The sequence below is a fragment of the Sebastes fasciatus genome, chromosome 24 (assembly GCF_043250625.1).
Source record: "Sebastes fasciatus isolate fSebFas1 chromosome 24, fSebFas1.pri, whole genome shotgun sequence".
Classification (NCBI taxonomy): Eukaryota; Metazoa; Chordata; class Actinopteri; order Perciformes; family Sebastidae; genus Sebastes; species Sebastes fasciatus.
The window spans coordinates 6,941,909-6,967,143 of NC_133818.1; the positions used below are offsets into that span (position 1 = coordinate 6,941,909).

A 25,235-nucleotide genomic window follows, 5' to 3' on the forward strand; every position below is an offset into this window, starting at 1 on the left:
ACACAACTGGCACTTTCTGCATGTTCAGATAGTGGTGTAGAGACACTTTATGGTCATATCTATCATTTTCTACATCGCCCTGAATGTGACCCATTTAACCCATTTGTGCCCGCAACTGATATTTCTTTATTTCCTGTGGTGGAAGAGTTCTTTTTAAACTCAGTGACACCATTTGGCTGAAAAGTGAGTTTTTCTCATCATTAAAGAGGTCAAAGTGAACACGATGAGAACACGTTAACCCAAATTCATTTTAACGCCACTAATTTCTTGAACATAGTAATGGAACTTGGGATTTTTAGGTTGTAGAGGGCTCAGTTTTAAAGCTAGAGTGAAGATACTGGTATCATATAAAACTAGAAGACCTAAGGAATCCATTTGTACCAACCATGTCATACTAGCCTGTCACAAAGGAGGCTAAATAACTGTCAGGGCCATTTTCAAAGGGGTCCCTTGACCTCTGACCTACAGATATGTGAATGTAAATGGGTTCTATGGGTACCCACGAGTCTCCCCTTTACAGACATGTCCACTTTATGATAATCACATGCAGTTTGGGGCAAAAACCATGTCGTTTTTTTACATGCATACTGACAGCTGTTGTTGCCTGTTGGGCTGCAGTTTGCCATGTTATGATTTGAGCATATTGTTTTATGCTAAATGCAGTACCTGTGAGGGTTTCTGGACAATATTAGTCATTGTTTTGTGTTGTTAATTGATTTACAATAATAAATATATACATACATTTGCTTAAAGCAGCATATTTTCCCACTCCCATGTTGATAAGAGTATTAAATACTTGACAAATCTCCCTTTAAGGTACATTTTCAAAATGTGATTAATTTGCGATTGAATATTTTAATTGATTGACAACCTTTCTTATCATACTATATCTAGTATTTGGGCACATAATGGGACAATACTCAGCAAAAACAGTAACCCCATGTGCCCAAATACTAGATATAGAATGATAAGAGAATGTCTGTATCTCAGAAACTACAAGGAGCACGATCATGTATTTGGTATCTATGAACTTATAACAAGTTGAATATCAAATATATGCACACATATGCAGTGTAAAAATAATATTTCATGTAGAAAACATTTAATAAACATAAGTGTTAGTGTTTTTGACTTGAAAAAATCATGTAAAATGTCAACATTGTACTGTTAGATACTTGCTCAAAGTATGTATGTACCACATTTCAAGACTTTATCATACTAAATATAGAGTTTTAAAGAGTACACAAGACAATGCAGAAATAAAAACAGGAAGAATACTCCGTCAGACTTCAAGGTTGTTTAATTTCAAACGTTAATATATTTGTCTTCTAATTCATAGTGAACTATTCATCCAGCGTTGACACTCCTACAGGTCACCTCAGCGACGACAGAGCAGCCCCCCCCTCCCTGTAAGAGGCGACGCATGAACAATGCTTTTCTCAAAATAAATATTTTTCATTATAAAATAATAAACCTTCAAATAAATATATATTTTTTTTAACTTTACACTAAGCAATGTTGGAATTAGAAAATAAATTTCTCATATAAGGTCACTGTACAATTTACAAGTAGAAGGGATTTTTTTTTTTCCTTTTGTAAATTACATTAAATGATTGATATACATTCCAGTGAATGTACAAACATTGTATGAATGACGTTGACTGATTCATAGAAATGTGGATTCATCAAGGTGCCTCTGGTATGGCAGAAAACTTTTTTTTCACAGTTGAAGTATTATATGTACAAAAATAAAACATCTGTCAAACTCATTTTCTAATGTACATACCCTTTGCATTCACTACTTTACATACAGTTAGTAATAGGAGTCTGTTCTTAGCATATAAGTTGTATTAAATGTTAAAAAACAAGGCGACGACAACATTTGGACTCTCGTAGCAACAACACGGTATCTGGGCACTTGAGTGAAGGGATTATATATCAGGACTTAACAGTAGTTGAATGTGTCTTCATACCTTTTTTAACATGTGGAGCGCTTATTTTGGTTTACCTTGCAAGTGGAGCTCATAATGACAGGGTGAGTGGATGCACCTCCAGTGCCTTGTAGGAACATTTTTTGTCAAATCGGCCTTAAAAGTTGACAATTGAAGGCAAAATGTGACTCCGCCCAGATGTGGTAGGCATGAAGAACTAGATGGAAAACACAGAAACTCTCTAATCAAACCGTTCAACTACACAACAGTTCAGTCAACACGGAGTCTTCCCATCCTTCTGCATCATCACCATCTACGTCGGCTTGCAGACATCCTCACAGTGGATCGGGTTTGTGTTCTTGCACCGACAGCCGGGTCGCGTGACTCGGTCATAGCAGCTCTGGCACGCGGCGACGCATCCTTTAGCCGGGAGGTAGCACAGGAGGCAGGGGAAGAGCAGGGCGAGGAGCGATATGGTGGTCCAGCGCACGCAGCAGTGCGACTGCGTGCACGAGAAGGGCTTGTCGGCGCACGTGTCCTCGTCGTCGCTGGAGCAGTGGTAGAAGAGCCCCTTGACGCAGCACACGCACGTGCCGTACTCCACCGCGCTCTGTGCCGAGCACACGCAGCGGCGGCCGCACATCCAGCAAGAAGGGAGCGCCCGTGGGCGGCTGCACTCTGGGCAGCGGCACCGACCGCAGTCCTCGCACTTGTTGGTGTGTATGTCTGGGTTTTTAGAGCTTCCGCTGCCGGGCACGGCCACCACCGCCCTGGACACGTCGTTCAGGGGTTTCAGCTCGTCTGAGTTTAGCTCGGCGCGTTTGGGCTGGGTTCTGATTATCTGGTTGCTGCCGAGGAGCCTCTGGCCTGAAGAGGAGCTCCCCACGCTGGTCCTGATGCTACTCTGGGAGTCCTCGGCGCTGGAGGGCCGCAGCACGCCCTCGCCGGAAGTGTTTCCATGCTGAGTCAATGAATGCAAGTTGCGCAGATTATTAGGCCCCTCTTGCGGAGTCTCCTGCTGCCCAGCGGTCCTTGAACCTGGCGACGTAACCAAGTCACTCTTCTGTTGCCTGTGTGGCGAGGCCGGAGACCGTTGGGCCACAGTGGGCCCGTCTGTGTACTCATTACTACTCCCAGTTATCCTGATCTGATCCAGAGACAGCACTGCTGGAGTGTTGGGCGGTGGCGGCCCGTTGGTCAACCCGGGATCCGACGGACCGTCGTGGCTTTGCCTTCTCCCTTCGTCATGCGGCGTGCCCGGCGACCACCCGTGGCGTCCTCCTCCCCCGTCGCTGTCGCTCTGACTTGTGGAATCCATCTCGGGACTGAAGGGCCACTCTGGCTGGCATGGGACACATCTGAAGTCCTGTAACAGGAAAGACAGACAGTTTATACCTGTCTGTGACGGGCCATGCAAATGATGACATGCAAATAATAACCGGTATCTGTACAAGCACCACTATGGAAATACAGCCTAACAAACGCATCACAGTGTCGGGGAGAGAGATGATCACATAGTTGATGTAAGAGTGAGTCTACGGAACTACAGCTACGTCTGTACATGTTTGCTTCCTCGTAGCTCCGGGGCGTCATCTTTACAAACTGGTATCTTTATTGAACTTAGATGCTTCAACGCCACTAGTTTGTGCAAACGTCCTGTTTCTTCACACCCCATGACACAACACTGACTGATGATTAATCAATGATTCGATTGACAGGGAGGTTATCTGCGGGGCAGCCCTGTAACTTGAGACGTCAACCATGAACTGTGACGTCCACGGTTCGAGTCCGGTTGGGGACATCTGTTGCGTCTCTCTCCCTCATTTCCTGTTGTCTTAAAATGCCTAAAAATACTTTCAAAATAAGAGAAAGATAATGAATCTGCAGCTATTTTGATTATCGATTAATAGCAAAATATCCACTGGTTCAACTAAAATGAATATATGCTGCTTCTTTTAGTGTTTTATAATACAAAACTTTATATCTTTATGTTTTATCATTTCTGGTTTTTGAATTTTTTTGGCTTAATCAACAAAATTATCTGATTAAAGCTGCAACGATTAGTCGATTAATCGATCGACGGAAACTTAATCTGCACCTGTTTTGATAATTAAATAATCGTTTTGGTTGTTTTTAAAGCAGCAGTGTAAAACATTTGCAGGCTCCAGCTCCTCAAATAAGTACGATTTGGATACTTTTCTTTGTCATAAACGATAGTATATCGAGCAACAGTGCAAAAAACAATAATATTCAGATAAAACATGACATTTTAATTATTATTGGGACATGTTTTTATATTTCTAATGCAATTAAAATGTGTAAAATGGTAGTTGAGCTGCAACAATTAGTTGTTTTTAAGAAAAAAAAGTCTAAATTCTCTGATTGCAGCTTGCTAAATGTGAATATTGTCTGGTTTCTTTACACTTTTATGACAGTAAACTGAATATCTTTGAGTTGTGGACAAAACAAGACATTTGAGGATGTCATCTTGGGCATTTTTCATCATTTTATAGACCAAGCAACTAATCAAGAAATTAATAATCGACAATGAAAATAACAAGTTAGTTGCAGCCGTAAATGGTAGCAAATATGTATTTACAATTTTTCTACACTAAATAGCTTAGTCACGTATATTATCTATAAGGATATGATGTGTACGGAGATGCTCAAAGTTCAGTATTTCTGTTGAGGACTGAAGACTGATATGAGCCAAACAGATAACATGAAAAGTTAAAGCTACGTGTGAGAGTGTAAACGGCAGAACAAGGAAACTAAATGGCATTTTTTAAGTTTCTAACCTTGAACAAAAATCCTCACAGCCCCAGATCAGTTATAATCTCACCTATTCATCGTATTGAGTGACTAAGTATTAGATAAATACAGAGCGACAGGGCAATATGCTAACATATTCAAATGCACAGCCTTGTTTTCCCCAACATATCACACTGACTGACAGTAGTGGCCTTAATTCTCCTTCCTCGTGGTAATTAGCTTTCAAATGCCATCTACGGGGTCGTGAGGTTCCCCCCCCCCTTTTTCAATGACAATACAGGAAAGGGCTTTTGTTTGTCGCATGACAAATGGCCCACAGCAACCTTCCCCATTCTAACGCAGTTTACATTGTGACAAAAGAAGATGAGTGACGAGATAAAAAGAAGGAGAAGTTTGGGGCATGAAAGGGTCCGTGTAAAGAGTGTAAAGGGTGGTGGAGGTGGAGGTGGGGGGTGCTCTCTGTGAGCATGCATGAGGGTTCTTTAGGATTTATGAGGCTCCAAATGAAGGGCTCGCAGGCACACTCAGATGTTAACCTGTTAGGTGGTGGTGGGGGGCCCTCGTCCACTTACAGGGCCTCTGTGTGAAAGCCATGTTGGTGGGTGGAAGCGAACTGATCAACATCAGCTCTTCAAAATGACAACAATAAAAAAACTCAGTATGTTGGGTTAAATATAGAAATCCAATGAGTCATACTGTGTCTGATGAACATCCGCTTAGATTAATATTGCAAATATGCTATTAATAATAGCCGTAAAGTGGGACACCTGAGCTCCAGCGGGTGTAGGTCTTCCTCAAATAAGTGAAAGTCAATAAAACTAATGATATTTAATGTCTTTCTAATACACTTCAAAACTATTTATTCATTTTTATTTATTATTATTTATAGTCTTACTGATGTTGTTTGATTCTCCATGTAACATCCATATAAAAGCCTAGGTTTTGTAACAGCAATAACATTAAATAACTGAACATGGGATTACACATTTAGCTTTGAGTGTTTGATACATTAATTAAGGTGATTTTTAGGTCTTTTAACAGACTTTTCCCATATTTCAGGTGACTGTTCCACGTTAGAAAATCAAGATTTGTCTGAGAAAACTTGGCATTAAAGTACTGATATGTCTATCATTTCTTTTTCTTTTGGGGTTTGATTAGAACACATCCTGTGGATTTCAGATTAATATTGCAAATATGCATGAGCTGGATATTAATAATAGCCATAAAGTGGGACACCTGAGCTCCAGTGGGTGTAGGTGTTCCTCAAATAAGTAAAAGTCAATAAAACTGTTGATATTAAATCTCTTTCTAATGTGCCTAAATGCTTCAAAACTATTTATTCTTTATTATTTATAGTCTTATTGAACATCCATACATAATGTAGGGGGTAAAATGACTGAACATGGGATTGCACATTTAGCTTTGAGTGTTTCGTACATTAATTAAGGTGATTTCTTAGTTTTTTTTAACAGACTTTTTACACATGAAAATCAAGATTCGTCTGAGAAAACTTGGCATTAAAGTACTGACATGTCTATTTTATTTATGAATATGCATTTTCTTTTCTTTTTTGGTTTGATAAAGACACCCTGTGGATTTCATAGTGGGTTTGGATTTAATATACTGGCTTTATATCACATTATATTCCTGAAATCTGATATGCAAAACATGTCCTACATTAGTCTAATTCACATTTCAGACATGAAAATCAAAATTTGTCTGAGAAAACTTGGCATTAGAGTACTAATATGTCTATTTTTTTAATGAGTGTGCATTTAATTTTAATTTTATTAGGACACCTCCTGTGGATTTCAGAGTGGGTTTGGATTTAATATATTGGCTTTACATCATAAAATATTCCAGAAATCTGATATGCAAAACATGTCCTACATTAGTCTAATTCACCCTACAAGTTCAGTATGTTGTTTGCATGAGAAGAGAAGAAACAGGGTGCATTATGTGCCAACTTGGACACGACTATATCCTAGTAAAGCTGCACACCAGCAGTGAATAATTAAATTAGATATTAGACTCTGGCAAAGTCATAAAGCTGCAGGAAAACTGCACTTTTAAGCTAAAATAGCTGTCAAAATTCACACAGCAACAACATTATAGTATGCAAAGTTATAGTAGGAAAGATTCTACACATGCAAACTTTTTTAAAGCATGTTTTTAGCCAAGAAATGCATAAAAAAGTCGTCACTCACCGTGCTTTCCACACTTTAACTCCCGTTCAGGTGAAATAAATCCAACTTGTTTGAGAGTTTATTCCGTGCAGCAACAACTCAGTCTGGGAATCCGTCGGTACAATCCATTGAGAAAGTAAATCCCATGTTTTGTGCGCAACAGCACGAGGTCTCAGTCACCAAACTTTCCTGCACTTTTCCTGCAGAAGTTGCACACAAATTCGGTGTGTTTTATCCTCCAAAGGCTCTGAGTACTTCTTTTTCTCGTGTGTGTGTGAATGTTTTTTTTTTTGTGCTCTTTCCGGAGAGGAGGTCTGGATCTGGATTTGGGCTGTAAATGGCGTCAAGCTGCAGAGTTGAAGGGAGAACAGAGATCTTGTTGTTGCAGCAGCGGATATCTCGCATCCGGTGCTCAGCTATTGGCTGCAGGAGAGAAGCCATTCACACCCAGTCTGATCAATTAGAGTGAGGGGGCAAAAGCACTGCTGCTGCTGCTCAGAGGCTGATGCTCACAAAGTTCTCCTAAAGTTCTCCTGAAGTCCAATAATAATAATAATAATTATTGTATATATTACGGTAATAATAATACTTCTAGTCTGCTACTGCTACTACTACTACTAATATAAATAATAATAATAATAATTATTATTATGATGATAATAATACTACTAGTCTGTTACTACTACTACTACTACTACTACTACTAATAATAATAATGGTAATAATAATAATATTAATACTAGTCTTCTACTACTTCTACTACTACTAATAATAATATAAATAATAATATTATTAATAATTATTATTATTATGATAATAATACGATTAGTCTGCTACTACTACTACTACTAATCATAATTAATAATAATAATAATGGTAATAATAATAATAATAATAATATTAATACTAGTCTGCTACTTCTTCTACTACTACTACTAATAATAATATAAATAAAAATAATGGTAATAATACTACTAGTCTGCTACTACTACTACTACTACTACTAATAATAATAATAATAATAATAATCATAGTAATAATAATAATAATAATAATAATAATAATATTAATACTAGTCTCTTACTACTTCTACTACTACTACTAATACTACTAATAATAATATAAATAAAAATAATGGTAATAATACTACTAGTCTGCTACTATTACTACTACTACTACTACTACTACTAATAATAATAATAATAATGGTAATAATAATAATATGAATACTAGTCTTCTACTACTTCTACTACTACTACTACTACTACTAATACTAATAATATAAATAATGGTAATAATACTACTAGTCTGCTACTACTACTATTACTATTACTACTACTACTACTACTAATAATAATAATAATAATAATAATGGTAATAATAATAATATGAATACTAGTCTTCTACTACTTCTACTATTACTACTAATAATATAAATAATAATATTATTAATAATTATTATTATTATGATAATAATACTACTAGTCTGCTACTACTACTACTAATCATAATTAATAATAATAATGGTAATAATAATAATAATAATAATAATAATAATAATAATAATATTAATACTAGTCTGCTACTACTTCTACTACTACTACTACTACTAATAAATATAAAATATAAAATAATAAATATCATGTTTATTTTTGTTTATAGCTTATTTTTTATATTGTATATTCTTAGAATTTCTATTTTTTTTCTTATTTTATTCTAACGTTTGTATCTATTCTTTTGTTATTATACTGTTTGACTTGCACCAACATAACCAAAGAAGAAGAAGAAGAAGAAGAAGAAGAAGAAGAAGAAGAAGAAGAAGAAGAAGAAGAAAAAGAAAAAGAAGAATCAATACATTTCATTTGATTTTTGAGATACTACTTATATGAAGTATTAAGTGCTGCAAAATAATGCAAGTAGGCTACTAATAAATTAATACTGTTAATACGTTTCATGAGAAAACAGGTAATTTAAAGAAAATTTAATTTTGTAAGTCTAATTAAAATATCCGTTGTTGTTGTATAACTCTATTTACAATAGAGTAAAAAGTACACTGCTGAAGCACCTGTACTTTACTTTAGTATTTCCACTTTATGCTATATTATACTTCTACTCCACTACATTTCAGAGGAAAATATTGTATTTTATACTCCACTACATGTATCTGATAGCTATAGTTACTTTACAGATTAATACTTCATATACAAATATAGAACAAACCCAACAATATATAAAGTGGAAATTGTCTCCACCTTGATCAGCTGCAAGATTAAAATGCTGCTTACATGTTAAACTTTGAAAGTACTTTATTAACTTTTAATACTTTGAGCATATTTTGCTGGTAATACTTCTGTACGTTTAAGATGTAGCGCGTATTTTCCCAAGGTTTTTCCTCAGAAATGTACTGAAGTAGAAGTACAAAGTAACATAGAATTTAAATACTTAGCTAAGTACCATAAAATTGTACTGAAGAACAGTGTTAGAGTGAACATACTTTGTAACTTTCCACCACTATAACCACAGATATTTTAGTTGGAATTATATATTTTTTCTTTTTACCCACACATGACAAAGAAAGCTGCTTTAGATCTAAGCTTAAAAACAATCCATGCCAACTAATTAGCAAGCCAATAAACAGTACTGAGTTTACTCTGTGCTGCTGTTAATAATAGTGGAGCAACACCCCCTAGTGGTTGTTCTCTGGTACTGCAGAGTGTAATGAATAGAGGCTGGATTTGACACTTCAAAAGTCAAAATAGGCCATTAAATCTGTTTAAATGTCAATGAAAATCTTTTGGAAAGCATCCTAATAATCCTTAATAAGGATTATTAAGTGATACGATTCACTTCCACACACAATTCATCCCATTAGGAAGCAGCGCACATGTATGTGCATGCATAAAAACACAGGGGATGTGACACGTTAACATGTTGTGAGTCCGAAATGTGAAGAAAAATGAGACGTGAATCAGTAAGTTTGATATTAAATTCAATGCAGGTAGTCGGTGAACTCTGGTAGTGTGCTCTTTTGAAAAGTCACACACCTTAAAAGTCAGCTTCCAAACACCGTGTTACCCAGCTATGAAAGTAAAGCGATGAAATTGAGACCTTTTCTAAAGAAATAATAAAAAGCCCAATTAGCCCGTGTTCAGTCAGTCCGGGGCCACGGACAGAAAGAGCAGACCTTCAGAGAAAACATTGAGACGTCTCTCTCCTCTGTTTTAGTAATAGAGTGTCTGATCAATCCCAGACAGAGTAATTATGAACTGGGAGAAGTACACTTTAATCAACTCAGAGTATGACTTGGCAAATTAACTTGGATCCAGGTCAGGAAGCTTTCCTCTTTCTTTAAACAATTTATCTTCTTTTGTTTTTCGCTGTGTCGCTGGCCGCTGTTCATTCACCTTTAAAGCTTTGTGTTTTTGTTCAGGAAATAATAAGGGTAATGTTATGTGGTTGCAGCTGCAACGTGACGGAAAACTACTTTATTTCAGTAAAGAAATCAAGTTATTTTGATTGTCAACTCTCAATTTATAAGCTGTCAACAGGAGTTTGATGTTTTCACTTATTACCTCATTAAAAATAAAAGAAATCAGAAATCAATGATTTGGAGGAAATAAATAAATGTATCATTATTTTTATTTGTATTATTATTTTTATTCTTATTTTTATGAATATGAATATTATTATTAATATTAATATTAATAATAATCATGATAATAATAATAATAATAATAAATACATATAAAATATGTTTTAAATGAAAACAAATTACAAAAATAAATAAATAAAGTTAAGATCATAAAAATAAATAAATAAAACTCAAATATAAAGAGAAAAGTAGATAAATAGGGGAATTAATACAATGGTAACAGAAATATAAATTTATGTCACATTTTTTCAATTAATTAATGCCTATATTTATTTTTTATATATTATCTGTGGTACATTTAATGGCATATTAATTTATCTATAGAGTAGTTTATTCATTATTTTTGGCAGGTTCTGTCGCGGGCTATTATAGTTAACTAAAACTAAAATAATAAATAATAGTAAACTAAAATCTGTATAAAAAATGTACCTTAAAGGGAGATTTATATTATATAAGTATTTAATACTCTTATCAACATGGGAGTGGGCAAATATGCTGCTTTATGCAAATGTATGTATGTATTTATTATTGGATATCAATTAACAACACAAAACAATGACAGATATTGTCCAGAAACCCTCACAGGTACTGCATTTATCATAAAACAATATGCTCAAATCATAACAAACTGCAGCCCAACAGGCAACAACAGCTGTCAGTGTGTCAGTGTGCTGACTTGACTATGACTTGCCCCCAAACTGCATGTGATTATCATAAAGTGGGCATGTCTGTAAAGGGGAGACTCGTGGGTACCCATAGAACCCATTTACATTCACATATCTGGAGGTCAGAGGTCAAGGGACCCCTTTGAAAATGGACATGCCAGTTTTTCCTCACCAAAATGTCCTCCTTGCGACAAGCTAGTATGACATGGTTGGTACCAATGGATTCATAAGGTTTTCTAGTTTCATATGACATAAGTATCTTCACTAATTTGCATTAACAGTAGCACAAAACCTGCATCTTTAGCGCGAGAACTCCCTGAACAAACGACAAGAATAAAGCGGATTATCTGTGAGAGCACATGATGTTCTCTTTTGTTTCAGCTCCTTCTCATCTCAGCAATTTCCATAAAATAATGCATAAATAAATGTATAAATAAATAAAATGTATAAATAAATAAAATAATTAATAATTACATTTGGAAATAAAATTGAAATTAATAAAATTATTAAATTAAAATAATAAAATAAATAAAATAATATAATAATAATATTATAAATAATAAATAATAAATAATAAATAAATAAATAAATAAAATTTAATAGAAGAGTAGAAATATAGGGGAATTAAATACTAAGGTAAAAAAATATGCAAACTAAAACATTTTATCAATTAATTAATGCCTATATTTATTTTTAATATTATTTTTGGTACAATTAATAACATATTAATTTATTTATTGAGCCTTTCTAGCATTAATTAATTCATCGAGCATTTACCTTCAGCATTTGTATTCCCTACATAACTGCTGGAAAGTGTGTCTGCTGTACTTCAGCACACGATAAGTGAAGATTAACGTATTTGTAGCACCCTCTAAATTAATAGCTTGGTGACAGACAATAACATTATTTCACCTCTCTTGTCCCCAGAGGATTTGTTGATCCACCTTGACAATAAAAGGCCACTTAATTGAATTTAGCAGGCGTTCCAGCGTTCATCCGTCATGTAGACTCGCCCAGCCATCTCTCAGGCTGCTGAATCAAGCGTGATAAATGTCCGTTTACTGCGGAGCCAGCAAGGTCTGAAAATTGAGTATTTAATGATGGCTGTGTTACAGCGACTCTAAAAGTTTTTTTTTGTCCTGCACCACAAGCAATGCCCTTTCTATTCTTCTCCCTGAATACCTGAACAGTGAATCTCACTCCCGCTGAGCCCGGCAGAATGAAGAAAGAAAAAAAAGAAGAAGTGAAAATTGAAATGAAACCTAAAAACCCCTGCTGCTGCAGGAGATGAACTGTGTCGAGCAGACACTGCAAACTGTTTGAAATGGCTTTGTAAAAAGGACAGAGTCTCAAAGTCCATCGCACACACATGCTGGGACGGAGCTCAAGCTGCTGTATTGCTGTGATATGATCATGTAGCCTGATGAGTGGGCCATTACAGCTGCCAGGTGGATCACTCTACCGCTACATCTATTCACAAATGTGTCCAATACACTACAGGTGCAACAAAAACTAGCTCAGTTATGTGCTACCTTTATGGATCAATAAGTCTAGGTGGAGGACGCTGTTACTGGCTGACTTTTTAATATACAATAATCTTGTAAAAGGGGTTTGAAATGTGTACTTAAAGGGGCCATATCATGCTCATTTTCAGGTTCATACATACATAAAAAAATCCTTATATAAAGAGTTTTAAGCATGGAACTAAGACAACCAACTACGAGATGAATCGTAGTTTGATTTGGAGCAAAACAAATTGGAAAAAAGAAGAAACTACTCATCCCATAAACCACTGCAAATGCCGCCTCTGGAAACTCCTGAAAAACCTTTAAACTAACCGTTGTCGATCCAAAATGAAGACAGATTCATTAACTGCAATGCCTTATTTCTCACCTCAGAGGTTTTAAGAAACACATTTCAGTGAATTATTTTCTTAACATAGGAGAACGTTTTCAAAACGAGCTGCCATGTTGGCCCGGGAGTAGACCACGAAGCAGCACATACGAGCACATACTCTGACGGTCCGTGTCCACAGGCTCCGTGCTTTCCACGACCCCCATTCATTGTCTATGTAAGTAGCCGCGCAATGCATTCTGGTAGCGTGGCGTCGCGATTCGAGAGACTAGGCGTCACGACGCCTGCTCCTCATTTGCATGAAGTTGAGGGCTCGTCTACTTTATGCAAATCACGGGCGTCCAACGCGACTCGCCGCCTCTCCAAACTCCCGAAGATCTTTTAAAATAAACGTTGTCGATCCAAAATAAAGACAGATTCAGCAACTGCATGGATTATTTCTCGCCTCAAATGTTTTCAGAAACACATTTCACTGAACTATTTAAGTGAAATAAGAAAAGAAAGTTTCCAAACAAGCCTCCATACTGGTTCCAGTTTGAAAGCTGGGAGCTGCAGCCAACGGCGGGAAAGCGTTCGTCCAATCAGGAGCCGAGTGCCTTGTTTCTAGGGACAGCACACCAAGCGTCCAATGTTGGGAAGCGTCGCGTCCCCTCGCGATAAAAAACGCCCCTGTGGACACGTACCATGAGTAAACATTTCCAGGTAACAGCGAGCTCCACGAAACGTGAAACTTTATTACTCCTTTCAATCGTGACAAAGGCGGTGCATACCAGATCCACTCCTTCGGTTCTTCCCTTTTCACAATAAAAGCCTTAGACACATAATATTTGCAGGGGAAGTATTTTGCATTTTCGTTTTTCGCGTTATTCGTCACGCCTCATGGTGTGTAAAGGTCTTTAGAGGTCTTGAGATGATTAACAGGATATGAAAACAGAAAGAAAGGACGTTTCTGTCACAGACTACTTGTATTTTGCTTTGAAAAGTTTTCTGTTTTTTGGAGCCTTAGTAGAATATTTAATTGGTTACTGATTGGCTGGTAGTGTTGGAGTTTAAAGTTCAAGCAAACTGGTTAAATTGTAGAAAGACGATTGCCCACGGACACAGAAGATGTTATATTATAGCCGACTCTCGGGGCAATGACCTAAATAACATCAATTGGATTTTTCTTAGGACGTGTGCTATTTAATTTAGCGAATGAATACCTCTTGTAACTTTAGAAATAGTCCGTTTCTTCCCACTTCTGCACATCACTCATATCATGCCCGTATTATTCTGTATTTCACTTTGTGTGCTAATATGAATAGCATGACCCTGCGGAGTTCACTGTGCTCCAACTCTTGTTGACTTCTCTGCTGCCTCTCCTTTTCATCACGATACAGAGAATACACGCAAGACACAAAGGCGATGCTGAAGCGTCTCAGCGGAGGCTCATGGCATGCTTGGTCGGGGCAGAATTGGAGAGGAGGAAAAAGGGAATCACAGAATAGTTGCTGTTGGTGCTCCGAGTCGTGATACGGGTGCTGAGTGAGGCTCGGCTAGCCACGCTTTTGTCCGGCTGGGTGAGAACCTGGCTATTGACTCGGGCTGAACACTACACACAAACGTCCGTCTTGAGAAGTAATTTAATACGCTGCATTTTATACTGAGATTAAAAAAAGGTTCTTCCACTATATGAAAAAGGATTTATGTTGGCTGCAGCACATTTTAATAGTGTCTCGATATTGATTTTTAACAAACCAAACTTTCCTTGTCAGCTGGAAAATCTAAATTCAAGACTATTAACTTACTTTTAAGTTGAGCATTTAATTGTTTTTTGGAGAGCAATCCAGGACACAGACACCTTATAATATCCCCTCTCCCTGGTTAGATATAGTACCAAAATGATTGGGGTTTTTCTGTTTTAGCGCAAAAAGACATGAACAGTTGTTACAACTACACTCCTTTTTTGTCGGCCCTTCCTAGTTTCTAAATAATAACAATAAATATGAATTAGATCAAATCACATTACACTGTATGCTATGCAGAAACTAAGCCAATTACATGAGGCCTAATCCTTTCTGCAGACTTCATGTGACATATTTAACTTTACTACAGGTCTGCGTTCTGTTACATAATAGAGGAAGGCGTGGGACGTGACATTTCAGCCCTACACTATATTTTGATGAGAAAAATAAATCCCTGATACAGAGAGTGGATTGTTGTCCTCGGCATATGGTCATAGGGTTAGGGTTGGGATTATTATTCGGATGTCCTTAGAGGACACAATTTGTGTAAAAAACCTACCATAAAATCATATATTAATATTATTTTTTACTTTCACTGAGTTAAATTTTTAACTAACTTCAGTCCTGATCATAACTAACAAATATTCATTATTTTTTTCAATTTTAACCATTTAAATTCCAGTTTGTTTACATAATGCCACTTTTTTAAAAATATATATATATATAAATATAAATCACAACAACTTAATTATGTTATGTATACTAAATGCTAGGTTAATTTTTTTTTCACAGTCTGGGTTATGTCAATGATTAGCAACAACATTGATTTTGATGCATTTTTATATTTTGTGCAGTGATTTAAAAAAAAAAAAGAAAACCCCCCAGTTGTTATTTTAGAGGACAAAAATGTCTGCTTCCTAAAACTGCTATAAAAAAATACTATATATTAATATCATTTAACACTTTCACCGAGTTACATTTTTTAACCAACATCAGTCCTGATCATCACTACCAAATATTCTTTTCAGAGGTTTCAGCCACTGTTATTTATTTATTTATTTATTATTTATTTTATTTATTTTATTTATTACATTTATTAAATTTATTAAATTTATTTTATTTATTAATTCATTTTTATTTTTTACAGTCTGTGGAAACCAGGAAAATAGCATGTATTAGGAAAAAAGAAAAGAGTAAAAACTACAATTTTGAAGCCAGTGCTCTAGATTGAAAGCCTGATATAATAGAATGCATGATTTTATGCTGTAATGGCCTGTGGGGTCAAAAACCGTGGTTTTAATGGGTTTCAATGGGGACATTTTTGTCCTTAAGGGTCTGAGTGTATGAATTTTGGCTACACAGTTTATTACAGACTCATTATAGGAGCTGAGGTTGAACTTCCAAATTAAAAAAAAACCTCACACACTTACCAAAATGTATGCCATACGCACTAACACAGCCAAAATGATTGAAAAAAAATAAAATTAAAGAGCCTGAAATGTCACTAGTGGTGCACAAGGGTTGGAAAAAGAAATACAGTCCCTTAAAATGTTCTCTTCCTGTTTAGAAGAGCTTTCTCTGCCTTCAATATTCTGGTCACTGTGACCTCTGCACTGCTCAGCACTCACTGCTTCTACTCTTGACACTCGTGTGGATTGAGGCTCCCCTTGAGCTCATAAACTGCTGTGGACGAGAGGTTAGCTGAAGTTCTTTCACTGCCCTCCCTCCGCTCGTATCAAAGACATTTCTCAAATCTGGTTTCTAACAAAATATCATCCTTTAGGAGAAGCTCGAGTATATTATAAAAAAAGTATTCCAAATTGAAAAGAGGCTTCCACGCTGTAAGAAATGTCACAGATTAGTATTAGGGTGTGGGAACCTCAAGGGCGTTGGAGTGACGCAGCTGCATTCATACTGTGTGTGCCAGCGTGATGTCAGCGACGTTTATTTACTGAGGTTATCGGCTATTCACGAATATGAAACATGTCTCTATATTGATGCTTCAAGGATTTATGTTGGCAGGACTTTTATATTCAACAGAAGCTTAAATCTTTGTTAAAAATGCACAAAGGCATAGTGTATTCAACACATTATTTCTATGTATGGCTCAAGTGGGAACAAACTCAACAGGACCGGCTGCCGGAGGAAGAATAACACCAGCCACACAGACGGTGCAGATACTCTATCCAAGCCTCTGGATGGGGTTTAGCTTTTTGTATTTTTCTCTTGGTGAAGTGATGAAAAGGGTTAGAGGTGCAACCGCTCTGGGAGGTGCAGTCAGAGAAGCCAAACAAACCCAGACGTGGTATCAGATCTCAGGGTTGGAGCTGTCCAGCTGGGGTCACTGTTGTGGTGTGTTTAATGAGTCTCTCTGTGTGTGTCTGTCTGTCTCGTCATCTATCACAATAACAAGTGCTGGACTGGTGGGCTGAAGGCGATGGTGGGAGCTCACTTTGAGAGGAAGTGATTTGCAACCTTTGCCGACACCTGTAACATGTGTGTGCGTTGATGTGTGAGGCGTTTGGGAAGCTGATGTGTGTGTGAGGCTTTTACACAAGGCTAAGAGACAACCGCCTGCTAGCATCGCTGTTGTGAGGCTGCAGTTTGCACATCTTTTAAAAATGTACATACCAAAACCCTTAAAGTGATACTGATACCAATAGAGTAATTCATTCGATACCTATCATGTGAATGGAAGCTGTGTGTGTCACACTGGCTGGCTAATCGCTGCTGCACTGCACAGCGTTCATCCAGCGGTTACCACTGATAATGCCGTCCCCGTAATGGTAAATGGACTTGCATTTATATAGCGCTTTTCTAGTCTTCCGACCACTCAAAGCGCTTTACACTACATGTCAGCATTCACCCATTCACACACTGATGACAGGATCTAATCTAAATACTCATTCACACACCGATGGCTATGCCTTCGGGAGCAATTTGGGTTTAAGTGTCTTGCTCGAGGACACATCGACATGTGACCCGGAGCAGCCGGGGATCAAACCACCGACCTTCCGATTGGTGGACAACCTGCTTTACCCTCTAAGCCACAGCCGCCTAATCAAAGTACGCTCGCCAGTACGCTCGCTAGCCAGTTTTCTGTATAGTGCGGCACTTAGAAGTCAGTACAATGAGGTGACATCGAAAACGGGTCATCCCTTTCGATAAGACACAAAAGAAAAGTCATTAAGTCATTCAGTCTTTGTGTGACCTGAATGTGTTTGAGACAGTGGAGCCAGTTTTGTCCTACTTCTCTGGTAACACCATGTCCTCACAGTACTTCACACTGTACGAGTTCGCTATGATATAAAAAAAATGTTCCCCAGCTTTGCTAGAAATGTATTTTCATCCCCAACAGTAAGAAGAACACCATCACATAACCAATTTGCTGTGTGACACCAAGCTTCCAGCGACTACCTCTGAGGTGCAAAAGGTTGTAATCTTTCTCTATAATTCTGTTTTAGAAACTGGAAAACAGTTCTACGAAATACAGAGCAGCAGCTGAAATGATATCCTTAGGCAAAACTGTTACAATGGTGATATTTTAATAATAATCGTACATGATGAAGGAGTAGAGTTGAATGTAGTGAAACTAAAGGGGAGGGAAAGAAAAGAGTGAAATCTCATTGTCATGGCAACCTTTTTGGCAGAATGAGCCTCGCAAAGGCATATTTTCTTCGCTCTCCGGGGAGTTGGGTAAACTGTGAATATAATAATGTGATAATGCATCTGACAAATACAGGAGGTGTGATGTGATGGTGTGCTTTGTAGGTTGTCTCGGTTGCCCTGATAGCAATGTGTTTCTCTAATTTCCTGTTCTTTTACAAGGGGAGGTGTCACTCCACACACCAAGTTATCATCTTTACGTTGTGAATGCTCTCTGGACAGTGTGGGCTTTCATACTGCAGTTACAGGAATGTGTACCAAATGCACTTTTTTCCTTATACTGTGCCTCCAGTATTGCAAAAAAAATTACTTATCTAAATGGGAAATAGTGGTTAAGTAAATGGATGTTGCTCTATGGATCCGTAAGGAGACGGGTTTTCAAAGTCTGACACTGTGGGCACCCCCAAACACCCCTCTTTTGACTATATGTCCAACACACGGAAACTATCTGTACATGAATGAATAGAGGAGAGTGTCAGTGTTCCTGGAATATAAGAACCAAGTTGATGGGACAATCTGAGCCTCAAAATACTGATTGTGCAACATGACAAAAGGTAATATTAATGGATTTTGTAATTCTTATAATCATTCTTTGTCTGGTTTTGATTTGGGGGATGATTATGCTCTAAGTTTTGGAACTCCATTTTCCATTATTTTTGGGGCTTTGAGGGATGTAAACAGGAAGTTTACGACCTCAACTTCAGGCCTGTTATTTTATTGGAGTTGCAACGATTAATTGATTAATCGATTAGCTGTCAACTATTACATTAATCGTCAACTATTTTGATAATCAATTAATCGGTTTGAGCAATTATCTTAGAACAAAAAAATTCTCTGATTCCAGCTTCTTAAATGTGAATATTTTCAGTAGTAGACAGTAAAGTAGTGGGCAAAACAATTTGATGACGTCATCATTGATAGACGTTTTTCATCATTTTCTGACATTTAATAGACCAAACTAATCGATTAATCAAGAAAATAATCAACAGATTAATCAACAATGAAAATAATAGTTAGCTGCAGCACTATATTATATATTTTTGTTTACATTTTGGCAAATTGGCACCATTAAAAGTATGCCGAATTAGCCATTAGTACTACAGAAAAATCACCACTGGTTTACTTTATTACTGAACGAAACATAAAAACGTGATGATTTTGAGGCAAGTTCTGGATTTACAAGGAGCGTGTTTGTCTCTATGACTAAGTGGATCTACGGATGTTTATTCACAATATAAGAATGTGTGTATCACGTGTGCATGTTAAGATTAGACCGAGTTATGACTTTGAGAAGAAGTGTGATTTTTGACGCAAATTGCAGACCCTCTCTTTCTTCACACCCTCTGAGTTTGAAAACCCACACATTAGGGTTCATGCATCTAAAATAAAAAATCAGGAAAAAAGTAACTAACTAGCTCTCTGGCTGCCACAACAGTTGACATATACTGTAGAAACTTACCTTAGCCATCTCGTGAGTTTCACAATTTGTGCAATTTGCAATGTTACCGTCTAGCCATGACCAAGCCCATCTATAATATGAGCCTGCAGTGGGATGAAGCATTTTTGCAAAAAGCACTTTCCACTATAGTGAAACTGCAGCTTTAATGTTCCTGTGAGACTGTATAGAACATGCAAACAGATGCCCTCCCCAAACACACACACACACATATGCACTCACACATCCTTTCATGCACAAACACACAGCAATTTCCACCATATCATTACTGTGCAGTCCCATACACCTTTCATCCTCCCTCTCCTCAGAGTCACTGGGAGCAAAATTTGATTTCCGCCTCATAACTCTCTCCATAATGCGATATCGCCAGCACTAAATTGCCGAGATAACCTTTATCAGAGTAGAGGTGAAAGCCCTGAATCGTTGAGTGGTTATTCCTCTGCCAGGCAAAAAAAAAAAAAAAACAAGCGGTGGGGGTGGTTGCGGGGGGATAATAGATATTTTCCCTCGGGCAGAGCAACGGACACCTCAGCGGCGTCACTGAGACATTTGGATCAACGCCAGGGAGTAAAGAAATGTTTGGAGGGAATGGAAACGGAGAATAATCCCTCCACCAGGTGTCGTTTGCACAACTTTTTTGGAGTCATTTGCCAAGTCTGTCTGTGTGTATGTTTTGTGTATAATATATGGGCTGCGAATTATGCTCTTTCAATAAATCTTTGTTTACTCAACCTCAGAGAAAGTATCAAAGAGCCGGGCCTCTTGTGGCTTTCTGTGCTGGTCTTGGTACATCTCTGAATGCACCCAGAAGAGCTGGCTTTCCCTTTGTTTTCGTGCATCTGAGGAATAGTTCAATGACTTGTATATGTATTTTTTAAAATGTCTTTCGTCATATAAAATGTAGTTCATGATGCATTATGTGACACAATACTGAAATGTTGGTATTTCTGTGAATTGCAAAAGTCCCACTTACAGTGCATGTACTGTAGGGGCGTAAGAAAATATCGTAAATATTGAGTATTGCGATTTTATGTTTTATGATACTGCATCGATTCTCAAAAACACTATTCATTTTTAATTAATAGTTTACATGCAAAGATTCATTTGCAAAGAGATGTGCTCTCTCAAAGTAGAGCTATAATGTTGGATGTTACAGGGACTGTGATAACTGCAGACCTGACTGTCCTGATTGCATAAAAAATATATATAAATATAATAATATGACAGTTTTCCTAGATTTAAAAATGACAATATATCGCCTGTTTTACAGTATCGTAATATATTGCATTACGCAATATATATTCAGAGTTCGGTTGTACTTAGCTCCACTCTCTCGTGTCACTTCTGGTTGCAAAAAAACAAAATAGAAACGGCCAAAAACTGAGGTGGCGGCGGCTTTAATACGGCAGTGTACAAACCAATAGGTGACGTCACGGTGACGGCCCACTTCTTATATATAGTCTTTGCATATTACTCATCAAGTAGGATTTTGAAAGCAGATGTTTTACCCATAATTGTTTTTTTAGATTGTTGTAATGACAGCTACCTGAGTAAATTATCTGAATTCTTCCACCACTGATAATAAATTACCGCAATTCAGCGTTTGATATAACTAATTAAGTTGTATGTGATCTCAATATTGCCAAATGCAAATTCCCTCACTCGCTGCTGCTGCGATCTACCGAGAATAAATGCGCGAGCGGAATGAAAAGATAATTACGTGGAGTTGAAACGATCAAGGATGATGAAGAAGACAAAAACATCGAGACAAAGCAGCCAGCGACTGCCGGCTTGAAGTAAATGAAGGAAGAAAAAAGAAAGCGTTCATGAGGACATGCTGAGCGGCTCGATTGTTATTGTAACCAGGGAAGTTGAGCAGATTCTTTATTTTGGGGAGCAGCCTGGGGAGGCAAAGGCCAGTGAGTCACGGCTTTAGAAATAGTCACCTGCGCAATATCTGCTACGTGTTACGTGCTTGTCTCAAGCCACTTTCTCATTATCATCATCTAAGATAAGCTTGTCTGGGGCTTTTGTGTTATTACACTACAGAGGTAACAACAGGATCACATGCAGTTTCCATAATTGCCCATATAGCCTATACACTCAAAGTGTTTTATACTACTGCTGTGACACTGATTACAAGTTCTAATTAGTCCATACCTCAAAGCTATACTTATTGTTTTCACTTCGCTGAGTGCATAGCAAATGCATTTCTTACATCTGCTCATGGAGAGGTGGGAGATATGATTCATTGTTTGAAATAATTTAATTCAGTTCAAGTAAAAGAATCAAAGTCACTGTAGTCTGTTCACTGTTGAATGAACTATGGGGTGGATTGCCATGAAATCATTTTTTTCCTATACTTTAGTTTTGAAAGAATTTGTTCAAAAACCATAACTTTGCCATCAGTTCTACTTTTTGTTTAGTGCAAATTAGGAAATGTTAGCGTACTAAAGTGATCAGCTAAGTTGGTGAACATGGTCAACATTATACCTGTTAGACATCAGCACTGCTTGCGGTAGCGACAAAACCACTTAGTAAGGTTTAGGCAACAAAACCACTTAATTAGGTTTAGGCAACAAAACCACTTAGTTAAGTTTAGGCAACAAAACCACTTAGTAAGGTTTAGGCAACAAAACCACTTAATTAAGTTTAGGCAACAAAACCACTTAGTTAAGTTTAGGCAACAAAACCACTTAGTAAGGTTTAGGCAACAAAACCACTTAGTTAGGTTTAGGCAACAAAACCACTTAGTTAGGTTTAGGCAACAAAACCACTTAGTTAGGTTTAGGCAACACAACTACTTAGTTAGGTTTAGGCAACACAACTACTTAGTTAGGTTTAGGCAACACAACTACTTAGTTAGGTTTAGGCAACACAACTACTTAGTTAGGTTAGGGAAAAACGTCATAGTTGGCCTTAAAATAAGTATGTAAACTAAGTATGATACATGCGCACACATCGAATAAAAACATCTACATATTAAATATGATTAGTTAAAGATTTCTTCACTCATGTACTGGACACATCTCTTCTCACGCTGCCTTTAAGAGTAAGAAAGCAGCACCAGATTGTTTTCTAGTTAACACTTATCACCTCCAACAGTTTAAAAATTAAAGTTAAAATGGGTAAACAGATCATGTTCAGCCAAAGTGATGTCTCACTTTGAGACAATCGCAGGTTCTTAAAAGTAGCTGCTTCATTGCTGAGACACAGTCACACTTTCAGTTTCATTAACACTGCTCATATCCCAAATGGGGTTGAAACACGGGCCAAATTCAATCGAGCGACTTACTGTACATTCGTAAGAGAAAGAGAGAGAGAGAGAGAGTAGCATTGTAAGCAAAGTCCCTCTTCCAAGTCCCCAACCAGCCTTATGCTGCCAATTCACTCGGGCAAATTATCAATAACGTCTCTATCTGCTGTGATTTAGAATTACATAATTATTTTTGAGCAACACTTTCGATGTTGGCTCCAGCAGCTAATTATGAACTAGGAATAAAAAGGCTGCGTTATTGCATAAGAATAGGAAATCAGCACGGAGATGTACTTCGTTGAGGATGAAAAATGGCCTCAATACCAGAGATAATAAGCATTTTGATTATTCGCGGAAAATTAGAAACAGTCTCATTCTGGGCTCGGCATGAAGCTAATGGGCTGATAGCGAAAGAGAAACAGGGAAATGCATCATGTTCTGTTTGTTCTCTGTGTAAAATCTGGTTGTTTCAACCGCGCCGGTGATGGATGGGGTGGAGGGGATATCCAGCAACTCAGAGCCAACACGTCTGGGTTTTGGCAGGACGGGGTAATAGCGAGAAAGGTACATCGCTCCCGCTCTGCCAAGCAACCCACAACTCTTCCAGTTAACTCCATCAGCATTAAAAGCAAAAAAAAAGTATCTTCATTGATTTAAACGCGGATGTTTAAAACCATAAATATCAATGTTAAAAGGAGTGCATCTGCGGCGAGCTTTATTTTGAAAACGGTCACGATTCAAGACTTAAATCATCAGCTCTCTCTGGAACGTCTTCATGGAGTCCAAATACGTCTGCGTTTAGAGAAGATTAAGTTGTTGCCAAAGCTGTGCGGCAATGAAATAGGATTTTAGGTCACAGCGGGAACAAGAGCTTATTCCGAGGATGTGTACAGGAAAAGACAAGTTGATTTTTAACCTAATGCACCCTTGATCGCATCTATTCTCTGTCTCAAAAAACTATTAGTTCTGGGTCATATGAGGGTAGAGATGTGATTTTCTGTTCCCGGTGTGAATAAAGCCGAAGACGCCTGGCGCATATGAATCCCCCCCAAAAAAAGCTCTCTGGCTCAGACTATATGTCTATCAATGAGAATTATGTGAGCACCAGTTGGCATCGATGTGTCACTCTTTCCCTCCTCTTCCTCCCTGCTTTTCAATCCGTCCCCATTCTCTCCCTCTGCGGCACAAAAGGGTCTATAGCGGGGCCGTCTGAGCGGTAGAAAAGACCTTAATGTTTTCAGGAAGCCGATGATGCCTCGGCCATACCCAATGTGCCACGAGCCAATAGTGGCGCTGCGTTGGAGCAGGCAGGGCAATCTGCTGTTTGGCCCGACGTGAGCAGACTCGTGAGCGGAAGGGTCTCGGATGGCGGTTTAATGTCCGAGCTTGGCTGCAGAGTCCAGAGTCAGCCGGGACTGTGAGACAAGTCCCTCCGGTTATGGATTAACATTGTAATAGAAAGAGTTGTTATTATGGCAGTGTAATGGACAAGTTTCTTCATTATATCGGCGATGTATACCTGCTTTTGAAACAGAGCAAAAACAGCCTAGAGGGAAAATATATATATGACCTTTCAGGACTTCAGTAGCTCTGTTTAGTTTTATAGTTTTTATAAAAAAGAACAAACTTTGACCCAAATTGGAAACTATCCGTTACTAGAGAGTCTCCCCTACTGAGTGTATTTATGATGATTTTCTTAGTTTTTCTCACTCATAGTCTTTGTATTCTTTCTCTTATGCGATGGGTATATTTTGAGATTTTGCCACCAGCGTTCCCAGCATGCTTTGGGTGATGTAAACACATAATATTATGTTGCCATGCAGTAGGTCAGTTAGCCGAGGGCTACACCTGAGCCTGTTTTTATTTGGTCTTTCTTTTTTGGTTAGCACCTTTCAAGCACAGATACTATTCAAAGTGCTTTAGGCAAAAGACATACACTACTAGAACAACATTTAAAAACAATAAAATAGAATAAAATTGGATTCATAAAATATAAATACAGTTAGAGTGCAGTAATTAGCTGCCCCAAATTCAATAAAGGGAAATAAAAGTGCAGCTAAGAAATTAATCAAA

At 37.5% G+C, this 25,235-nt stretch overlaps 1 protein-coding gene across 1 annotated transcript; it reads right to left on the reverse strand.

Annotated features, from left to right (window-relative positions):
• Positions 1 to 1,282: 1,282 nt before the first annotated feature.
• Positions 1,283 to 7,292, reverse strand: spry2 (sprouty RTK signaling antagonist 2). The gene is made up of 2 exons (XM_074626920.1): positions 6,911 to 7,292; positions 1,283 to 3,297 (listed from the first exon to the last, which is right to left on the reverse strand). The coding sequence occupies exon 2, from the start codon at positions 3,247 to 3,249 to the stop codon at positions 2,245 to 2,247; it is 1,005 nt and encodes a 334-aa protein (XP_074483021.1). The 5' UTR covers positions 3,250 to 3,297; positions 6,911 to 7,292; the 3' UTR covers positions 1,283 to 2,244.
• Between the last annotated feature and the right edge of the window lie 17,943 nt (positions 7,293 to 25,235).

Bases quoted from the DNA above. Each gene is read 5' to 3' on its own strand.
- spry2 (XM_074626920.1), bottom strand. From the start codon at position 3,249: ATGGATTCCACAAGTCAGAGCGACAGCGACGGGGGAGGAGGACGCCAC.